The sequence below is a fragment of the Sorex fumeus genome, unplaced genomic scaffold, assembly GCF_029834395.1.
Source record: "Sorex fumeus unplaced genomic scaffold, SorFum_2.1 ptg000044l, whole genome shotgun sequence".
Classification (NCBI taxonomy): Eukaryota; Metazoa; Chordata; class Mammalia; order Eulipotyphla; family Soricidae; genus Sorex; species Sorex fumeus.
In genome coordinates, this window is record NW_026606101.1 from 37,308,452 (window position 1) to 37,325,332 (window position 16,881).

General features: G+C 42.2%; 1 protein-coding gene across 1 annotated transcript in view; it reads right to left on the minus strand.

Moving 5' to 3' along the window:
• Positions 1–6,127: 6,127 nt before the first annotated feature.
• The window catches only part of DZANK1 (double zinc ribbon and ankyrin repeat domains 1), a 99,887-nt gene continuing 89,133 nt past the window's right edge, over positions 6,128–16,881 (minus strand). Inside the window, exons 15-20 of the mRNA XM_056121720.1 lie at positions 16,175–16,271; positions 15,640–15,740; positions 11,027–11,107; positions 8,989–9,116; positions 6,786–6,860; positions 6,128–6,377 (exon numbers count right to left, since the gene is read on the minus strand). Coding sequence (XP_055977695.1) covers positions 6,251–6,377; positions 6,786–6,860; positions 8,989–9,116; positions 11,027–11,107; positions 15,640–15,740; positions 16,175–16,271 — 609 coding nt within the window. The 3' untranslated portion in view covers positions 6,128–6,250. The remainder of the gene's footprint in view (positions 6,378–6,785; positions 6,861–8,988; positions 9,117–11,026; positions 11,108–15,639; positions 15,741–16,174; positions 16,272–16,881) is intronic.

Here is a 16,881-nt window from a genome sequence, read left to right on the forward strand (position 1 = left end):
GAAGTCTGACCATCTGGTAGGTGGGCGGCCACGCGGTTTTTTGACGTCCCGTGGAATCCAGTCGGTAATGGCTCTAGTCCAGCGGTCATCTTCAAATCTCATTACGTGTCTAGCCCACCTGATTTTTGATGCCACCTGATGTTTGATGCCTTGGCAAATAAGACAGCGTCCCTGATTCTTGATTGTGGATGGAGGTCGGAACTCCAGATTCTTTCTCTCATTTGAGTGAAACGTGATACTCCAAGCATAGCTCTTTTGATTCCTCTTTGGGAGACCCTAATTAATGTAGGAAGAACAGTGGAATCAAAGAGATGTGCCTGGAGTCAGAGGTTCTTCGTCCTCTTAGCTATTTCTTTGACGCTCTTGAAGGCGTTCCAAGCTGCTCTCTTCCTCCTGTGCAACTCAGGTGCCATGTCATTCATCATGCTGACTTCTCGACGTAGGTACACATAACTATTGCATTTGGAGATGGTCGTTCTGTTGAGAGCAAATGGAGTGTCAGGAACGAGGCTATTTCTCATAAACATTGTCTTTGTGATATTCAGCTGTAGTCTGACCTTTCCACACTGAGGGTCGAAGTCGGCCAGCATTTGTGCCGCTTGGCTAATGTTTGGTGTTATTAGAATGGTGTCATCAGCAAAGCGGACGTGGTGTAGTTGCCGACCATCTATTTTCACTCCCATTCCTTCCCATTCCAGTCGTCCCATGATGAGGGCAGTCATCTTGGTCTAATAGCTGCGAATGACAGGCGGGCATTACGAATGCTTTTCCCAGCTTCTGTCACATCTACCAGCACTTCTGCTCTTCTATCTTTGAGGTCTTCCTGTATCGCATCTCTGCACTGCTTTGCAAGCTCAGACGTTCGCTTGTGATTGCCTGAGGCATGTGCCAAACCACATTGGCAAATAAGCTCAAGAGTTTTTGAAGAAAGATCAAGTACAACATCATTGGTCTGACCGAGATTTGGTTCTTGTAACCAACTGTAGAAAAGAAATTATTCCGCAATGACTTTTCAGCAGGTCTGATTTTGGGGTGTACACTCTAAACAATAATGGTGTATCTTTTGTTGAAATAATCAATCTAATCAAAGTAGATAGAGTGCTAATTAGAATTCATCTGCCTCACAGACATTGGGAGGGGTGGGAGGGGGGTATATTGGGGTTCTTGGTGGTGAAAAATAAGTACTGGTGAAGGGAAATGTGTTTGATCATTGCATGACCGAGACTTAAACCTGAAAAGTTTGCAACTTTTCCCACAGTGATTCAATAAATAAATTTTTTAAAAAAAGAATGTTAACTAAACTTTGTCTTTAGCTATAAATGTAAGTGTATAGTAACAAGCTTGTTTTTTTAGGAGCCAACTTTAACAGAGCCAGCGGCCATGCCTGCCAAGTGCCAGTGCTATAGGCCTGATGGTTCAGAGCTTGAGCTAGGTGGTACTGAGGTGGTCAGTACTAAGGTTGGGGGTATGGGCTACCAGGAATTGAACTCAGTGACTCGCTGAGTCCAGGAAAATGCTCTACCACATGAGTGATTTCCATAGTCCCCCCACCCATGAACTATCAAATTGGAATTGCCCTATACTTTATAGTATTCTTTGTCCTAAAAACACTGTGTTTATACAGCTTTATGTAAAAAATTCGGTGAACTGAATGTTTATGAACTGAAAAAGTTCCATATTTCTCTAGTTTTCATGCAATCCTGTAGATTTCATCAGAGTTCTGGGTTTGGCACCTGTATTCTGACATCATAGATATTAAACTACCTGTTCACTCTTTAGATGAGGTTTGATTCCAAAGGAGTGACTCAAGGGTGACTTACACGGGCTGGGCTTTAGTTCCAAGGGTGAACCTAGAATGCACTGGACCCCTGTGCTCGACAGCAGGTACTTTAGATAGACCACAGGAGCATCCACCCAGAAGAGTGGAAATCCCAAGGAACACAACTCGTTTCCTGCACTCTAGGGACAGTGGCCCTAGAGGCACTGCTTCAGGAACACAGGCTATTCTTCTTGCTCCTCAAGGTTTGGGGAAGGGTCATTGAACTCCATTGCCTGCCTCCTGATTAGATTCCAGAGCCTGTGGGTGGGTGGGAGTCACAGGTCTATCTGGTACCCTGACCACCTTATGGGTGTGATAGCTGTTGTGTCACTATATGAATCCCAAATCTTGAATAGTTTCTCTGACAGCCAGCTCTGTAAATTTGGGGCAGGGTGTGGGAAGCACATCCATGGTGCTGAGAGGCTACTCCCCATGCACCATGAGGTGTCTGGAAGACCATGTGCTATTGGGAATTGGTCTAGTCCTCCTGCAAGGACACTGACCCTTGAGCTATCTCCATGGCCCTTTGACTCTGGTGTGTGTGACTGTGTGTGTGTGTGTGTGTGTGTGTGTGTGTGTGTGTGTTTTGAGGGGGGTACACCTGGCTCAGGGCTTACTCCTGGGATCACTTCTGGCAGGATTTGGGAGAACCATCTGGGATATAAGGGATCGAATCCCAGTTGGCCTTGTGTAAGGCAAACAGCCCACTCCTGTACTATTGTTCCAGCCCCTGGCCTGGACTCTGATCACAACCCTACACGCTGAAAATGCTGGGAAAGGTCCTCTCAGCAGACATGGCACCAACTACCCTGTCACACAGCACACCAGATGCTCACACTCTCTAGACACTGTGACCCCTTACTGAAACCCCAACAGTCTGACGGGGAAAGTTCATTCTGGTACTTCCCAACCCCAAGAGAGGGTTTAGACTGCAACAAAGACCTGTACCTATCCTCGCTCCAGTCATCCAAACATGAAAATAGAGTACAGGCAGTGATGATGGCGAGAGCTTCAACAAGGTCAATAACTTATTGTGCTAAATTAATTATCCAAGCTGATATTTGGTAGGGACTATACAAAATGGTGCTCATGGTCTATTCCTAGCTTTGTATTCTGGGTCCATTTCCAGCAGTATTCAGGGCATGGTGAGGTGGCAGGGATTGAACCAGGGTAATCCACATGCAAGGCAAGCACATTAGCCCCTGTACTATCTCTCTGATCCCTAGGCTAATTAATATTCTACCTGTACATATAAGCAAAAACAACATAGGGAGTTTGAGATGGCACAGCTTTACCCAAGATCTAAAATCACAATTTAAAAAAACTATCACATCTATTTTTTTTAAATTTTAATCACTGTTAAAATTAAATACAGTTGATACAGTTACAAAGACTTCATGATTGAGTTTTAGCCTTACAATGATGAAATATCCATCCCTCCACCAGTGCACATTTTCCACCACCAATGTCCCCAGTATTCCCTCCCACCACCCTCACTCCATCTCACCCCCTGCTTCTGTGGCAAGCATCTTCCTTCTTTTTTTAAACTTTTTTTCTATTTTTATTTTTATAAAGTTGTTCACAATAGTTCACTACATTTAATATTCGAACACCAATCCCACCACTATGCACAGTCCTACCACCATAAGAGGAAAGTGTGTGGAGATTGTTGTATTTAATTCTGGAGCCATTTAAGCCCTTGTGTAAGAAACTATAGGCACGTATGTTAAACCCAAACAAATGTGTGCTACTTTTGGTATATCAGTGGGCTAGAGAGTAATTTGCGGCTGCATGCTCCAGGACGATCGGATGGTGCTGTTTTTCGGTAGCTTTATTTCAGGGTCTCTGGATCTTGGCCATTGATGAGATTATATGGCATCAAGGGCAGTTTGTGGGTGTGACTGCCAAGCTACTGGAAAACTAGGGACCACTTGTTTGGTCAGTGGTGTTTCAATCTTAAAGATACCTATAGCTTCAATATCATGGAGGATTCTGCCTACATGTTCCTCCACATACCTTATGGATTCAGATATAATATTGAGATCTTTAATCCATTTAGATCTGACTTTGTGCTTGGTGTTAAACAGAGTTCTGGGTTCATTTTTTTTGCAGGGAGCTGTCCAATTTTCCAAGGACCACTTTTTTTTTAAGAGGCTTTCCTTGCTCCATTTCACATTTCTTGCTCCTTTATCAAAGATGAAATGATTATATACTTGAGCGTCTGTGTCAGAATATTCAACTCTATTCCATTGGTTTAACTATTCATGGGGGTTTAATGCTCCATATGAATATCAGGAGTATTTTGTCAATTTCTTTGAAGAATGTCATAGGTATCCTCAATAGAGACTGCAATGAATCTGTGTAATGCTTTGGGGAGTATCGTCATTTTGACAATGTTAATTCTCCCAATCCATAAACAGGGGATATGTTTCTAGTTCCTCGTGTCCTCTTTTATTTCTTGAAGTAGTGTTTTGTAGTTTTCTTTTTATAGATCCTTCACCTCTTTAGTTAAGCTGATTCCAAGGTACCTGATTTTTCTGAGACAGTATTGTGAACAAGATTTTTTTTTAAAAAATCTCTTCTCTTTCATTATTTGTATATAGGAAAGCCATAGACTTTTAGGTATTGATTTTGTACCTGCCATCTTACTATACAAACCTATTGTTTCTAGGAGCCTTTTGTAGAGTCTTTAGAATTTTCTAAGTATAGTGTCATGTCACCTGCAAACAGTGATAGCCTGACTTCTTCCTTTCCTATCTGGATGCTATGGCAAGTATTTACAGTACTATATTGATTATAAGTGGTGAGAATGGGCAACCTTGTCTTGTCCCTAATCTTAGAGGGAAGGCTCTGAGTTTTTCCCCCATTGAGAATAATGCTCGCTTTAGGCCTGTGGTAGATGGCTTTGACTATATTGAGGAAAGTTCCTTCGACTCCCATTTTGTTGAGGGTTTTTATCATAAATTGCTTCTAGATCTTGTCAAATACCTTCTCTGCATCTATTGCTATGATCATATGGTTTTTATCTTTCCTTTTATTGATATGGTGTATTATGTTGATTGACTTGTGAGTGTTCAACCATCCTTGCATCCCCAGAATGAATCCTACTTTATTGTGGTTTATGATCTGTTTTATGAGTCACTGGATTCTATTTGCTAGTATTTTGTTGAGGATCTTTGCATCTATGTTCATCAGAAATATCAGCCTATAATTCTCTTTTTTTGTTGTGTCTATGTCTGCTTTTGGTATTAGAGTGATATATGCCTCATAGAAACTGTTTGGAAGTGTTTCTGTTTCTTCAATTTCCTGGAAAAGCTTGAACAGTATTGGAAGTAGGTCCTCTTTAAAGGTTTGGAAGAATTTCACTAGTGAATCCATCTGGGCCAAGGCTTTTGTTTTCCAGGAGATTTTTGATTACTATTTAAATTTCCTTGATAGTAATAGGTCTGTTCAGGTATTCCAAGTCTTCTTGGGTCAGCTTTGGGAGATTGTAGGAGTCCAGGAATTTATCCATTTCTTCAAGGTTCTCTTGTTTTATGGCATAAAGATTCTCAAAGTAACCTCTGATTATCCTTTGAATTTCTGTGGCTTCTGTTTTGATGTTCCCCTTTCCATTTCTGATTATATTTATTGGGGGGGGGGTCTCTCTCTCTTTGAAATCACACATTTCTGAAAATGTTTTATTCAAAGCTTATTTATCAACCAAGGAAGAAAAAAATAGAATATTAATGAGTGCAACATAAGAAAATTTTAAAAGTTTTAAAAAAAAGGGCTCAAGTTTTATGTACCAATTTGGAAGCACAAATATATTAAGCAGAAGAGGATGCACTACAATGTTTTTTTAAAGCTACTACTTGTCTTAGAACAAAGGATGGAAATATATGACTCATCTGTACTTGTATTAGATGGTAACTGTATATGTGTACACATACATCAATTATATACATGTGCTCACATACTCCAGTGTTATTTCTAGATACAGATGACACTGAGAAAAGGTATGGAACAGGAACAGAAGGGAGTCTTTTCTCTACTTAATACTTTATGCCTTTTACCTCTAGACAAATCATAATGATTTCCTATTACAAACAAATTAAAAAACAGCAATAATCAAAAAAGGTATTACAATCATTTTAACAAGCTACCGAGAGTATTTGATATGCCAGACACCGTAACAACAAAGTCTCCAATGGAGACGTTACTGGGCCCGCTCGAGCAAATCGATGATCAACGGGAGGGCCTTTACTTTACTTTAACAGTGTTAAAAGCCCTCGTGGTATGCATGGCTTACACTGTCAAATACTTTTAAATATCATCTGAATTCCTCTTAGTCTCAATTTCCAAACCTCAAACACACATTTCAGAAACAAAACAAGAAAAAAGAAGCACAGTTTCTTTACACTTCAAGACCAGAGCCCCACTAAAGGACTCTTACGTAACAGTCATCCAGGCTTGCTTGGCAGCAAAGAGCGAGGTGATGAGCTCATCTCTAAGTTTCAGAGCCAGGTCATATGCTGTCTCGCCTCTCAAATTCTTCTTTTGGATGTTTGCATCATATCTGTGAAGGGGACAGGGAGCCTATAAGTACTTTGAAGGCACTTCAATCTGGAGGCCTGGTTCTTCTTGACCCCACCTGCCCAAAGGTCCTCAAGGGCCTTTTATGACCCTAGTTCTCCAGAGTGGCTTTACCCTAAGACGTTTTGAGGGTTTCTGTGATTCCAAAAGTTCAATGGTCAACCTGGGCCATGACTTCAAAAGCCCACAACAGAGAATGGTTAATGGGGTCAGTGTTTTCGTTATTCTTTTAAAAGTCCTTCACATTCAGGAAGCTGGGGGAGGTTGGAGATGGTTGCCGCCATTCTCTGCATTGAGGCTTTAGGCACTGGGTCCCTTAGAAGGAATTAGGGTCAGCAGGGGATCACTGTGGTTCTCAGCAGCACCCCCTTCCCCAGGCCAGGGAACATACCGAAGTAAAGCAGCAATACACTCTTTTCCTGCCAGGCCAAGCAGAGTTGCTTCATGGAGGGCTGTATTTTGAAGGCTGTTGGAGGAAAACAGTAACCCGAATAAATATTTAGCATAAATAAATAAATAAATAAATATCAAGATATCAGGAAAGGAGGCCTTGATTCTTCTCATTCTGCCTCTCCCCTTAGAGGATTACTGTAAAGATGGTAATCCCTGATATTACAGAAAGTAAAAATATATACGCACATACTTTTTTGAGTTTGTTTAGGGGGCAACACCTGGCTGTGCTCTTGGGTGACCCCTGGTGATGTGGGAAGACCATCCATATGTGGTGCTAGGGATTTGAACCAGTACTATCTGACTATTTCAATGTACTATTTCAATGACCCCCATAACATCCATTTTTTTTAAAGTGAGGAAACTCACAAAGATTTGGTTTTAGTCAATACATTCTAACAAATATTATCTGAGTGAATTTTCTACAAAAGTTTATGGAATATATTGGACATAGTTTCAATCTTGGTTCGGACCTCTTGGGCACTGTTTATACAAAAATAGCCTCTGGGGTGGAGGGGAAGCAAACAAAAAATTCCAGGAAAATAAACAACACAATGATTGTAAGTTATTCATAGCTCATAAAAGACAAAAAATGTGATTTGACTGAATAATATACAGTGTGGGGAAAACCCATTTGACATTTGTGAAAGAGAAGTCTACTTTGAGTGGCCTATAATCTTTATGTCTTTGGTATATTATCTTGAACACATAAACAAGAAAATATAACACAGCAAGTCTTCATTATATTACCACAAGAAAATATAAATGTGATCAACTTTGTAAAAAATAACCAGAATGAGAAGAAGTTTTGAGACATAGGGAAAAGGAGACAATGAGGTAAAGGTAGGAAACACTAACATGCGCTTACATTCATTTATATAACCAGGCAGTCAGGAGCTATCACGGACAGATGATGGTCAGATATGCAAGTCTAACATGCTATTTGTATTAACAATAATAATTAAGAAAGGATTGACAGTGGGGTTGGTGTTGGAACATTTAACGCCCAAAACAACTGTATGAACAACTTTGTAAACAGTGTTATTTTTATTTTATTTTTTTAAATTTTATAAAGTTGTTCACAATAATTCATTTCATATTTGAACACCAATTCCAACACCACTGCACCTGCCCATCACGATATTTCAAATGTTTCTAACCCCCCCCAAATAAAATGTTTCCACCCCAAATCCCACACCATACCCCCAAAGCAGAACCTAAATAATTAATTTTGTATTGTTTGTTATGAATAATCCACTAAAATTAATCCAAAAAAGGTTTCCTTAGAAGAAAGTTTTGGTGTTATAATAAAAATAAATAAAGGAAAAAGAAGTAGCAATAGAATGCCAAAACATGAATGTGAGTAAAGAAATGACAGTGGTTAGACAAAGCATCATCGAACATGGTCAAGGAACAACAGACAATGCTAAAGCAAGAATTATCAGGGTGAATGTATTACTTAGTGAGGGCTCTTCTCTCCTGCTCTTAGTTCAGATCAGAAGGAAAGCACTGCTTAAAAAACCAAAAGGCTCAGGATTCTCCTGCCTCCCATTGGTCTGGGGAGGGAACTGCAGGGGCCTTGTTTCACCATAAAGGTGTCATGGTGAAGCAGCCCTGGGAGCAGGCCAAGGAAATGAGCATGGAAAGGGAGCCCTGCAAGCAGACACAAGGATGCTGAGGAAACTCAGAAGGAAAGAGCAAAGGCATCAGGGAAGTGCACCCCTGGCCACCTCAGGTGGAATTCAGAAACATGCTGAGGAAAAGTCAGCTTGTTCTCTGTGACCAAGGCAACGGTGATTTCATTTCACTCCTCTGTAAGCATCTGGATTTTCTGCTTTGTGTCTGTTTCCACTGATTCTAGAACGAAGTGTTTCACAGTCTAGTGCATAATGAACTTTTGTAAAAAGAAAAAAGGCATCGTTTATAAAAGTTAGGCAGTCTCATAGTTCACTTTCAAAATTTTGTTTTACCCAGATTTGAAAAAAAGAAGGAGAAGCAGTTGAGCCTCTGATTAAGTTCCATATGGGTTAAAATAGATCCTAAGAGGTTCAAATTGAACAAGGCATGCACGTACATGAATTTTGCTATAGCAGTGTCCTTTGTGAGAAGGTACCAGAACTTTCCCTTCATTATATTTCACTTACGGGCCCCACTGCTGGTCAATGTCTGCTCCTCTCTGCATAAGGACAGGGATAGCTTCATGGTGTTTATTCACAACAGCCAAAGTTAAAACAGGCCTATCTTCATCATCACTGCAATTGGGATCTGCTCCCTGAAGCATAAAAAGAACAAAGTGACCACAACCCCAGCACCCCGAACTCAGTGCAATCAGTCGCCATCCTATTAAGAGTAACTAACACTAAGCAGCTTTAAGTGAAAAGAGAAGAGAATTAGGAACCCCAAGACTCAGTCAAGAAGCTAGAGAATTACTGACTCTAATGAAACCTCTATCTCACATAGGGAGTAGTGGGGGGCGGGGTGGACCACAGGGAATTCAGATAAGTTGCTTCTTTGAGAGGAAGAGGTGTTAGGATCCTTGGAGGAGGGAGGAGAGTACACTGACGATGGGTGTGTGTAAAATCCCACTCACGTGTGGAGCTGTGTAAATCCCCCTCTTGAGCTGTGTAAATCCCTCACATGCGCTGGGATTACACGTGAAAGGATGTGTTCGCGGGCTCTCCCGCCAGCTCTCACTCGCTGCCTGTGTTCAGTGCTCTCGAGTCGCTTCTCCACCTGGGATTGCTATTGCCTTGGACGGCCAAAGGAAGAATGAGGGCCAAGCTGGTTGCTGATTAGTTGTCGTTTATTCAATCTCTTGTCTCTCCCAGGTCTCTCCAACCCTCTCTCTCTCTCTCTCTCTCTCTCTCTCTCTCTCTCTCTCTCTCTCTCTCAATGCACAATTCTTTCTTCCTGCCGTATCTGTCTCCTCTATCTCTCTGCTGTCTCTCTTCTTTCTTTCTCCTTCAAGCCCCTCTCCTTCAATCCATCAATCCATTCAACCAACCATCAATCAATTTCTCCAACACTTTCTCCCTGAAGCTGCTCTTGTTTATCCTCTCACCATTCCTCCCCAACCACGCCTCCCCACGGGAAGCATAATCAAAAATGTTTTTCCTGACCACCTGCAGCCCACAAAGGCAAAACAGCCCTTAAGGTGTGTTTCTTCTCTCCTTAGACCTGCAACTTAATTTTCCTTTCTAATATTTACCTTTCTGTATGGAAACAATAATAGACACTTTTAGGTTGGTAGTAATAGACACTTTTAGGCTTTTAGATTCTCCTGGAGACAGCTTACCATAGACTCAGACTACAGTGCTCAAGCCGAATCAATCATTCCTAACCCCAGGAGGGTCCAAATCTAGTCACTACTTTTGGATCATGACAGAATTTGTCCATGACCAAGCTCTTAACTTATAGTTAAGTACTAGGGCACTTTGGCCAGGCCCATTTTGATGCCAGGGTAGCTCATAACTCACTGCCTGCCCTGGGTCCGTCCAGTCCCACATCAGGACCCTGATTTTGGGGATTAGGAAGTAAGGGCAACTGAGGCTTACGCCAAGAGAACAGATGTCTAGAAGGTATATTATCTGGAGTCAATCAACTCCCAAGCCACAGGCTTGTCTTTTTAACTGTCTTCCTGTATCCATACAAAAAGCAATTGCTCTGAAATAACTAACTATGCAAAATACATTAAGGAGAAGAGAAAGACAAGATTTTCAAGTACGAGTCTGATCAGAAGACAAAGGTAATTGACAGTTTGAGGGGCAATCAACAAACACAAGCTCCCAGCAGCCAGAGAGGAAGGGCAAACCAATGTTATCCTACAGATGTGGTGTTGGAATTATATGTATGAGAAACCATTATTAATAATATTCTAAACCACAGAATCTCAATCAATAAAGGAGATACACAGCCACCTACCAGGGATTCTTTTACTTTCATATGTTATTAATATTCACATAGCCACGTATTCTTTTGCCTATTTTTTTGCTATAAAATCTACCAACAAGTAATAATTAACAAGATTTTGACTTAAAAATAAAATCCATTTCCAGATGGTTTTCAATTAAATGTACTGTGATAATATCAATATTGAACAAATCCTCCACGCAAAAGAGATAGAGGCAAAATGAATGCTGAGCTGAAAATCCTAGAGACACTTGTTCATTTAGCAACACTTACTTCATCCAGCAGGTGTTCAATCACAGAGATTCTTCCTTCTCCTGTAGGTCCAACTTCCTTCAACAGGAGTCTGTTTTCAGGCTGTGGGATTACAGATGATCATGTTCACTGAAACAAAATATTATGCATTCAAGTCCCACCTGCCCAAGCTCAACGCTCAAGGAAATGTTTTCTTTTCAAGATTAAGTCCTGGGACTTTGGATTTAGGGACAGGGGTGTGTGCATGTGTATATGTGTGTGTGTGTGTGAGAGTGAGTGTGTGTGTGTCTGTGTGTCTGTGTATGTGTGTACAGTCTTCAAGAGCACTAAGACATCTAATACATAAATTGTTGGTTGTCACACTACCATTATTGAGGTCAGAATTGCAATGAGACACACACACACCCACAACCACCACCACAACAACCAGAAATCCCCTACTAGTTCTATTACTTCTTGAAGACAATAAGGTAGCACTGTAGCACTGTCCTCCTCCCGTTGTTCATCGATTTGCTCAAGCGGGCACCAGTAATGTCTCCATTGTGAGACTTCTTGTTACTGTTTTGCCATATCGAATACACCACAGGGAGCTTACCAGGCTCTCCAAGAGGGACGGAGGAATCAAACCTGGGTTGGCTATGTGAAAAGCAGACGCCTGCCCGCTGTGCTGAGTAAACTGGTAAAGCTGACCTCCTGCTTGGGAAAAGCAGCTATCATCAGAAATTTAAAAAGCTTACTGTTTTTAACAATTTTAGAATATGATCAAATTCTTTTTGTTTTGTTTTTTCTTTTTGTTTTTGGGTCAGGGGAATCACTCCTGCTGGTGCTCAGGGACCCTATGGGATTGACCCAGAATCAGTTGAGTGCAAGGCAAGCACCCTACCCACTTTGCTATCACTCCAGCTCCCCAAATTCATTTTTATGTGTAATCTCTCCTTATTTATAAAGATTCAAACACTGGATGCTGGAAGACTAAAGGAAATGTGTTTGGTATATTTCAGACACTGGATCTCAAGTGACTCCTAGGGTTTTCCTGGAACTGCCATTTCTTTCCCTTCAAAGTAGAAACAGGGACCATAGTGATAGTACAGAGGGTAGAAAATTTGTCTTGTATCTGGCTGACCCGTTTTTGATTTCTAGCATTCCATATGGCACCCTGAGCCTCTCCAGAAGTGATCCCTGAACTCAGAGCCTGGAGTAAGTCCTAAGCAATGCTGGGTGTGACACAAAAACAAACAAACAAGAGAAAGCGGAAATAATACCTGCCCCACCTGCAGCTCTCTCTAAAGCCATTGGGATAAGGATGCTGGTCAGGTTTCTGTGTCTTTCAGAAGATACCAGGTTCAGGCTGAATCCCCAGGGCCTCATACTCTATGGTGAGTAGCTTGGAACAAGGTACTCTAAGGAACTCCCCGGGAGACTTGAGGTCATATAGTTATCTATACCAAATGCCTTTTCTTATGGGAAAATGCAATAGAACATCAACTTGATGTCTCAATTTCAACATCTATGCCTGATACATATGTGCACAAAAATAATCTGGGTGTTAGAACATTATATGAAACTCAATCATGAAAGCTTTGTCCTGTATATCTCTTGGTGATTCAATTAAAATATTAATAAAAAAAATCAGTGAACAGAGCTAGGAGGTAGAGGTGGAGTGCATCCCGAATACATACAAGGCTCTGCATACTTCCTCACACCAGTGGGTGTGGCTTAGTGCCCCCAGTAACCCTGGGTCCAGGCAGGCCCACATCATCAAGCCCAAGTATTAAACCCTCACGTGTGTACACCAGGCTGAATATCACTGGGAGTGCCCTACAAGCCCCCAAGCACTGCCGAGAAGGCTCCTATAAAATAAATAATAAATGAGTGAAATGGGTGCAGGGGTTTCTGCTGTCTTGTCCCTTAACTATGAATGAGAAAATAAGAAAATGGGGGATTCAGTCACATACAGAGTAAGTGGATAGAGTCTCTAAGGTAGTAAATTGTTATTAGGTAAATGGGAGGTGGTGGAGTGTACAAGGAATTATAAGCCAGGAAAGCTAACACTATATTAAGCCCTTTCCCCCAGTTTATAGGTAGCTCCTATTTACAAAGCTTGTGGAGGGGAAGTCTCTGGTGTCAGAGGAATCATGATGCCGGCTGGGAACCTGTCGCATGCTGGGGATGAGGCCTGAAAGCCGGGTGCCTGCAGAGGGAAGGGGAATGGACACTGCTCATCTCAATCTCCCCCCTACCACAGACCCAGGCTTCTTCCCTCCTGCAGATGGAGAGGGTACACTCGGGGGAAGCAGGGGTCCGAGCAAGGGCGTCCAGTCTTCTTTTCAAACTCCTGTGAATGTGATTTGTGGTCTCTATTGTTTGCTTTGTTCTGGGACACCCCTGGCAGTGCTCAAAACTAACTCCTGGCTCTGTGCTCAGGAATCAACCCTGACAGTGTTTAGGTCAGCATATGTAATGCTGGGGGTGGAGCTCCAGTCTCCATCATGCAAGGCAAGTTCCCTATCCGCTGTGCCAACTGTTCAGCCCTGTGGCCTACATTTTTGAAAACCAAAACTCTAACAGCTATGGGAAACTCTAAAAGGATTATATCAGCAGTCGATCAAAAATTGTGGGGAATTCCAAAGACTAATAGTAGATGAAATATGAGAGGGAAATAAATGAAAAAGTAGGTTCAGACTCCAGAAGTCAGATTTTTTTTCTCCACAGAGACCTGTAGCTCAGTGTTAATGAAGAAGGAGAGCAAATGCAGGGCAATATTCAAGAGCTCTCCTGTGAATAGTACTGATGGCTGGTAAGAAGGGCAGAAAGTGTTTGTTCTTTTCTTAAACGCTAGAAACTATTTTCCAGAGTTCATTAATCTGCCTAACAAAGACTTCCACTGGGGGGTCTGGGACTCAACAAGGAAAGCAAAGCTGAGCCCAGGCCTCTGAGAGGTGCAGGGAAGGGTTGCAGGGCAAGAAAAAGCCCCACCCAGGAACGCACCCACTAGAGCATTAAACATGCCATCCCTTGGGGAAACTCCAGTGCTTTCTTCTGCTTCCTTACCACATTCTCTCCCAGGAAAACCTTCCCTCACAGGCAGCTCATCTGCCCACAGAGACCCTCAGGCCCACATATGCTTACTGAGCATCCATGCCAGGCACCCTGATAAACAAACTAACCCTTCCTCTGACAGTATGATCTGACACGTAGTTGAGAAAAAACAAGCAAGGTAAATCAGCAGCTGAAGCTGACCCTAGAGGAAACAGAAGTGATTCAGGAAACTGGTGAGAACTTGAGAATTATCCTAATTGAGCCAGAGTGATTATGGTATTTGTGCCAGTGGTTATGGTATTTGACTTGCATTAAGCTGATGTGGTTTGATCTCCAGCACCACATATCATTCTCCGAGTCCCACCAGGAATGACCACTGAGTGCAGAGCCAAGAATAAGCCCTGAGCACTACCAGGTGTGGCCCCCAAACATATAAACAAAGTGGTAGGGCGTTTGCCTTGCACGCAGCCAACATGGCCGACCCAAGTTCGATTCCTCCGCCCCTCTCGGAGAGCCCGGCAAGCTACCGAGAATATCTCGCCCACACAGCAGAGCCTGGCAAGCTCCCCGTGACGTGTTCGATATGCCAAACACAGTAATAATTGAGAATTTTTTTAAATTCCCAGCATCCCATATGGTCCACCAAGCACCGCCAGGAGTAATTCCTGAGCGCAGAGCCAGGAGCAACCCCTGAGCATCGCCGGGTGTTACCCAAAAAGGCAAAACAAACAAACAAACAAACAAAAAAACACCAATAATTGAGATTTTTTTATGTCCTTATCTATTTTCTTATTATTATTACTTTGCTTTGTGAGCCACATCTGGTGGTGCTGAGGGCTTATTCCTGGCTCTGTGATCTCTTCTTGTGGTGCTCACAGGACCATATGTAATGTTGGAGATCGAAGCCTGGCCCGGCTACATACAAGTGCCCACGCCACCATACTATCTCTATGCCACACACAAACAAAATACTTTCAAAGAGTCTACCTCCATGAAATGAAAACACACTGCTTTTAAAGAGGAATAAAAAATGAGAGTGTTTTCCCAAGAATGGCCAAGATTAGTACCAGGAATTTTACTCCATGGCTTGGAGGCCAGCCACATATGCTAGGGGAAAAGGGAGCTCAGATCGAGAAAGGAGCACCAAATAAAGGGTGTTGGGAGGATCCTCCCAGGATGGGAGAAGTATGCTGAAAGTAGACTATAGACCAAACATGATTGCTACCCATTGCCTCTTTTGCAAACCACAACACCCAATAGGAGAGAGAGAACAAAAGGGAATGCCCTGCCACAGAGGCAGGGTGGGATGGGAGGGATGGAGGATGGGAGGGATACTGGGACCCTGGTAGTAGGAAATGGGCACTGGTGGAGGGATGGGTATTTGATCATTGTATAATTGAAACCCAAGCACAAAAATTTGTAAGTCTACAACTGTACCTCATGGTGTCTCACTAATAAAAATTAAAAAATAAAAAAAATGCAAAAAAAAGAAAAAATAAAAAAGAGTGTTTTTCTGTTCACATTAATATCAAAATAGACTATTAAATAGATGTTCTGAAGATCAAGGCAGCTAAATGGTCAAGGAGTGCACATACTGTTATTTGTTTCTCCTTTTCATGAAGGTTTTTGATCTTGAAATGCTTTGTCTTCTTGAGTTTTTCAGTGGTATCTGACATGCTCTGGCTGTAGTCACTCACTGGAATGACAAAGAGTAGAGGGAAAAAATAATGTCTGCTGCAAATGCCAACTGGCAAAGTGCTATTTGATGCCAATACACCTTTAGAGGTTACAAAAATAAAATAGAATTTATAGAAATTCTTGTGTGATTACCAGGCAGGAAGAACTCCTGAAACCACTCTCTTCAGCAGGGGACTAGAGGGTGGGTGGACAGTGATTCACAAAAGGGATTTTGGCTAAAAGGCCCCTCAAAGTTCTCCATCTCCCATACTGCTCCCCAATCCCTGTGAAAGACTTCAAATGTCTCACCTTTGACTAATGGAAGCCAGAAGAATGAAATAGTTTAGAGCATAAAATTAAGAATGTCTGCTTGGGTTGGAAGAGTTTAATTCTCTGTCAAGTCAGTATACCTCTGGTAAAATGTCTTGAAATCACCAGAAGGGTTCAACTCACCTGGGCTGGACCCACTGCCAAAATGTCCATCACTGCCCTCGCTGACACTGCTCAGAAACTGGTCACTGAAATTTGTCGACTTGTTGAGGTAAAGGTTCTAGCCAAGGAGAAAATTCAAGCACAGTGAATGAAGAGGCAGAAAGACTGGCCCTGCTAACGTGCTGCTCTTTCTTGTCAGAGAGAAAACTGCTGCTCTCTTCTGCCTTGTCCAACACCCCTTTATCCCATTCTGTGGAAGTACCTTCTTGACCTCGAACTACACAATGCATTTACAGTGTACAGCTTTGTTTGGGTCCAAAACACTTACACTCACATTCACCTACTGAGTACTTAACCACACCTGAAACCCAGCATCCTTCCTGACACCTTCCTCACACCACCTTTCATCCACTTTGTCTTTTAAAAACGTCCTGGGGCTGGCCTCTCCTCTCCTCTCTGTGACTTCAGTCATGGTCCACTCCTAATTGTGGGATCTCCCACCAACAGGTTCAAGTCAAGCCGCCTTCCCCAGCTTCACACCATTCAGAAGTAACTGTGGCTCTTGGAATTGGGCTGCTCAGTGGGGAGGCTCAGGCTGAAACTTTGAGCCTCAGTTGTTGTTACTTCCTAGTTTAGTGATGACCTTGGAAAGACCCAAGAAGTGTCACTTCTTTGAACCTCAGATTCCTCATCTGTAAAGTAGAAATACTGTGGCCTATCTCGAAAAA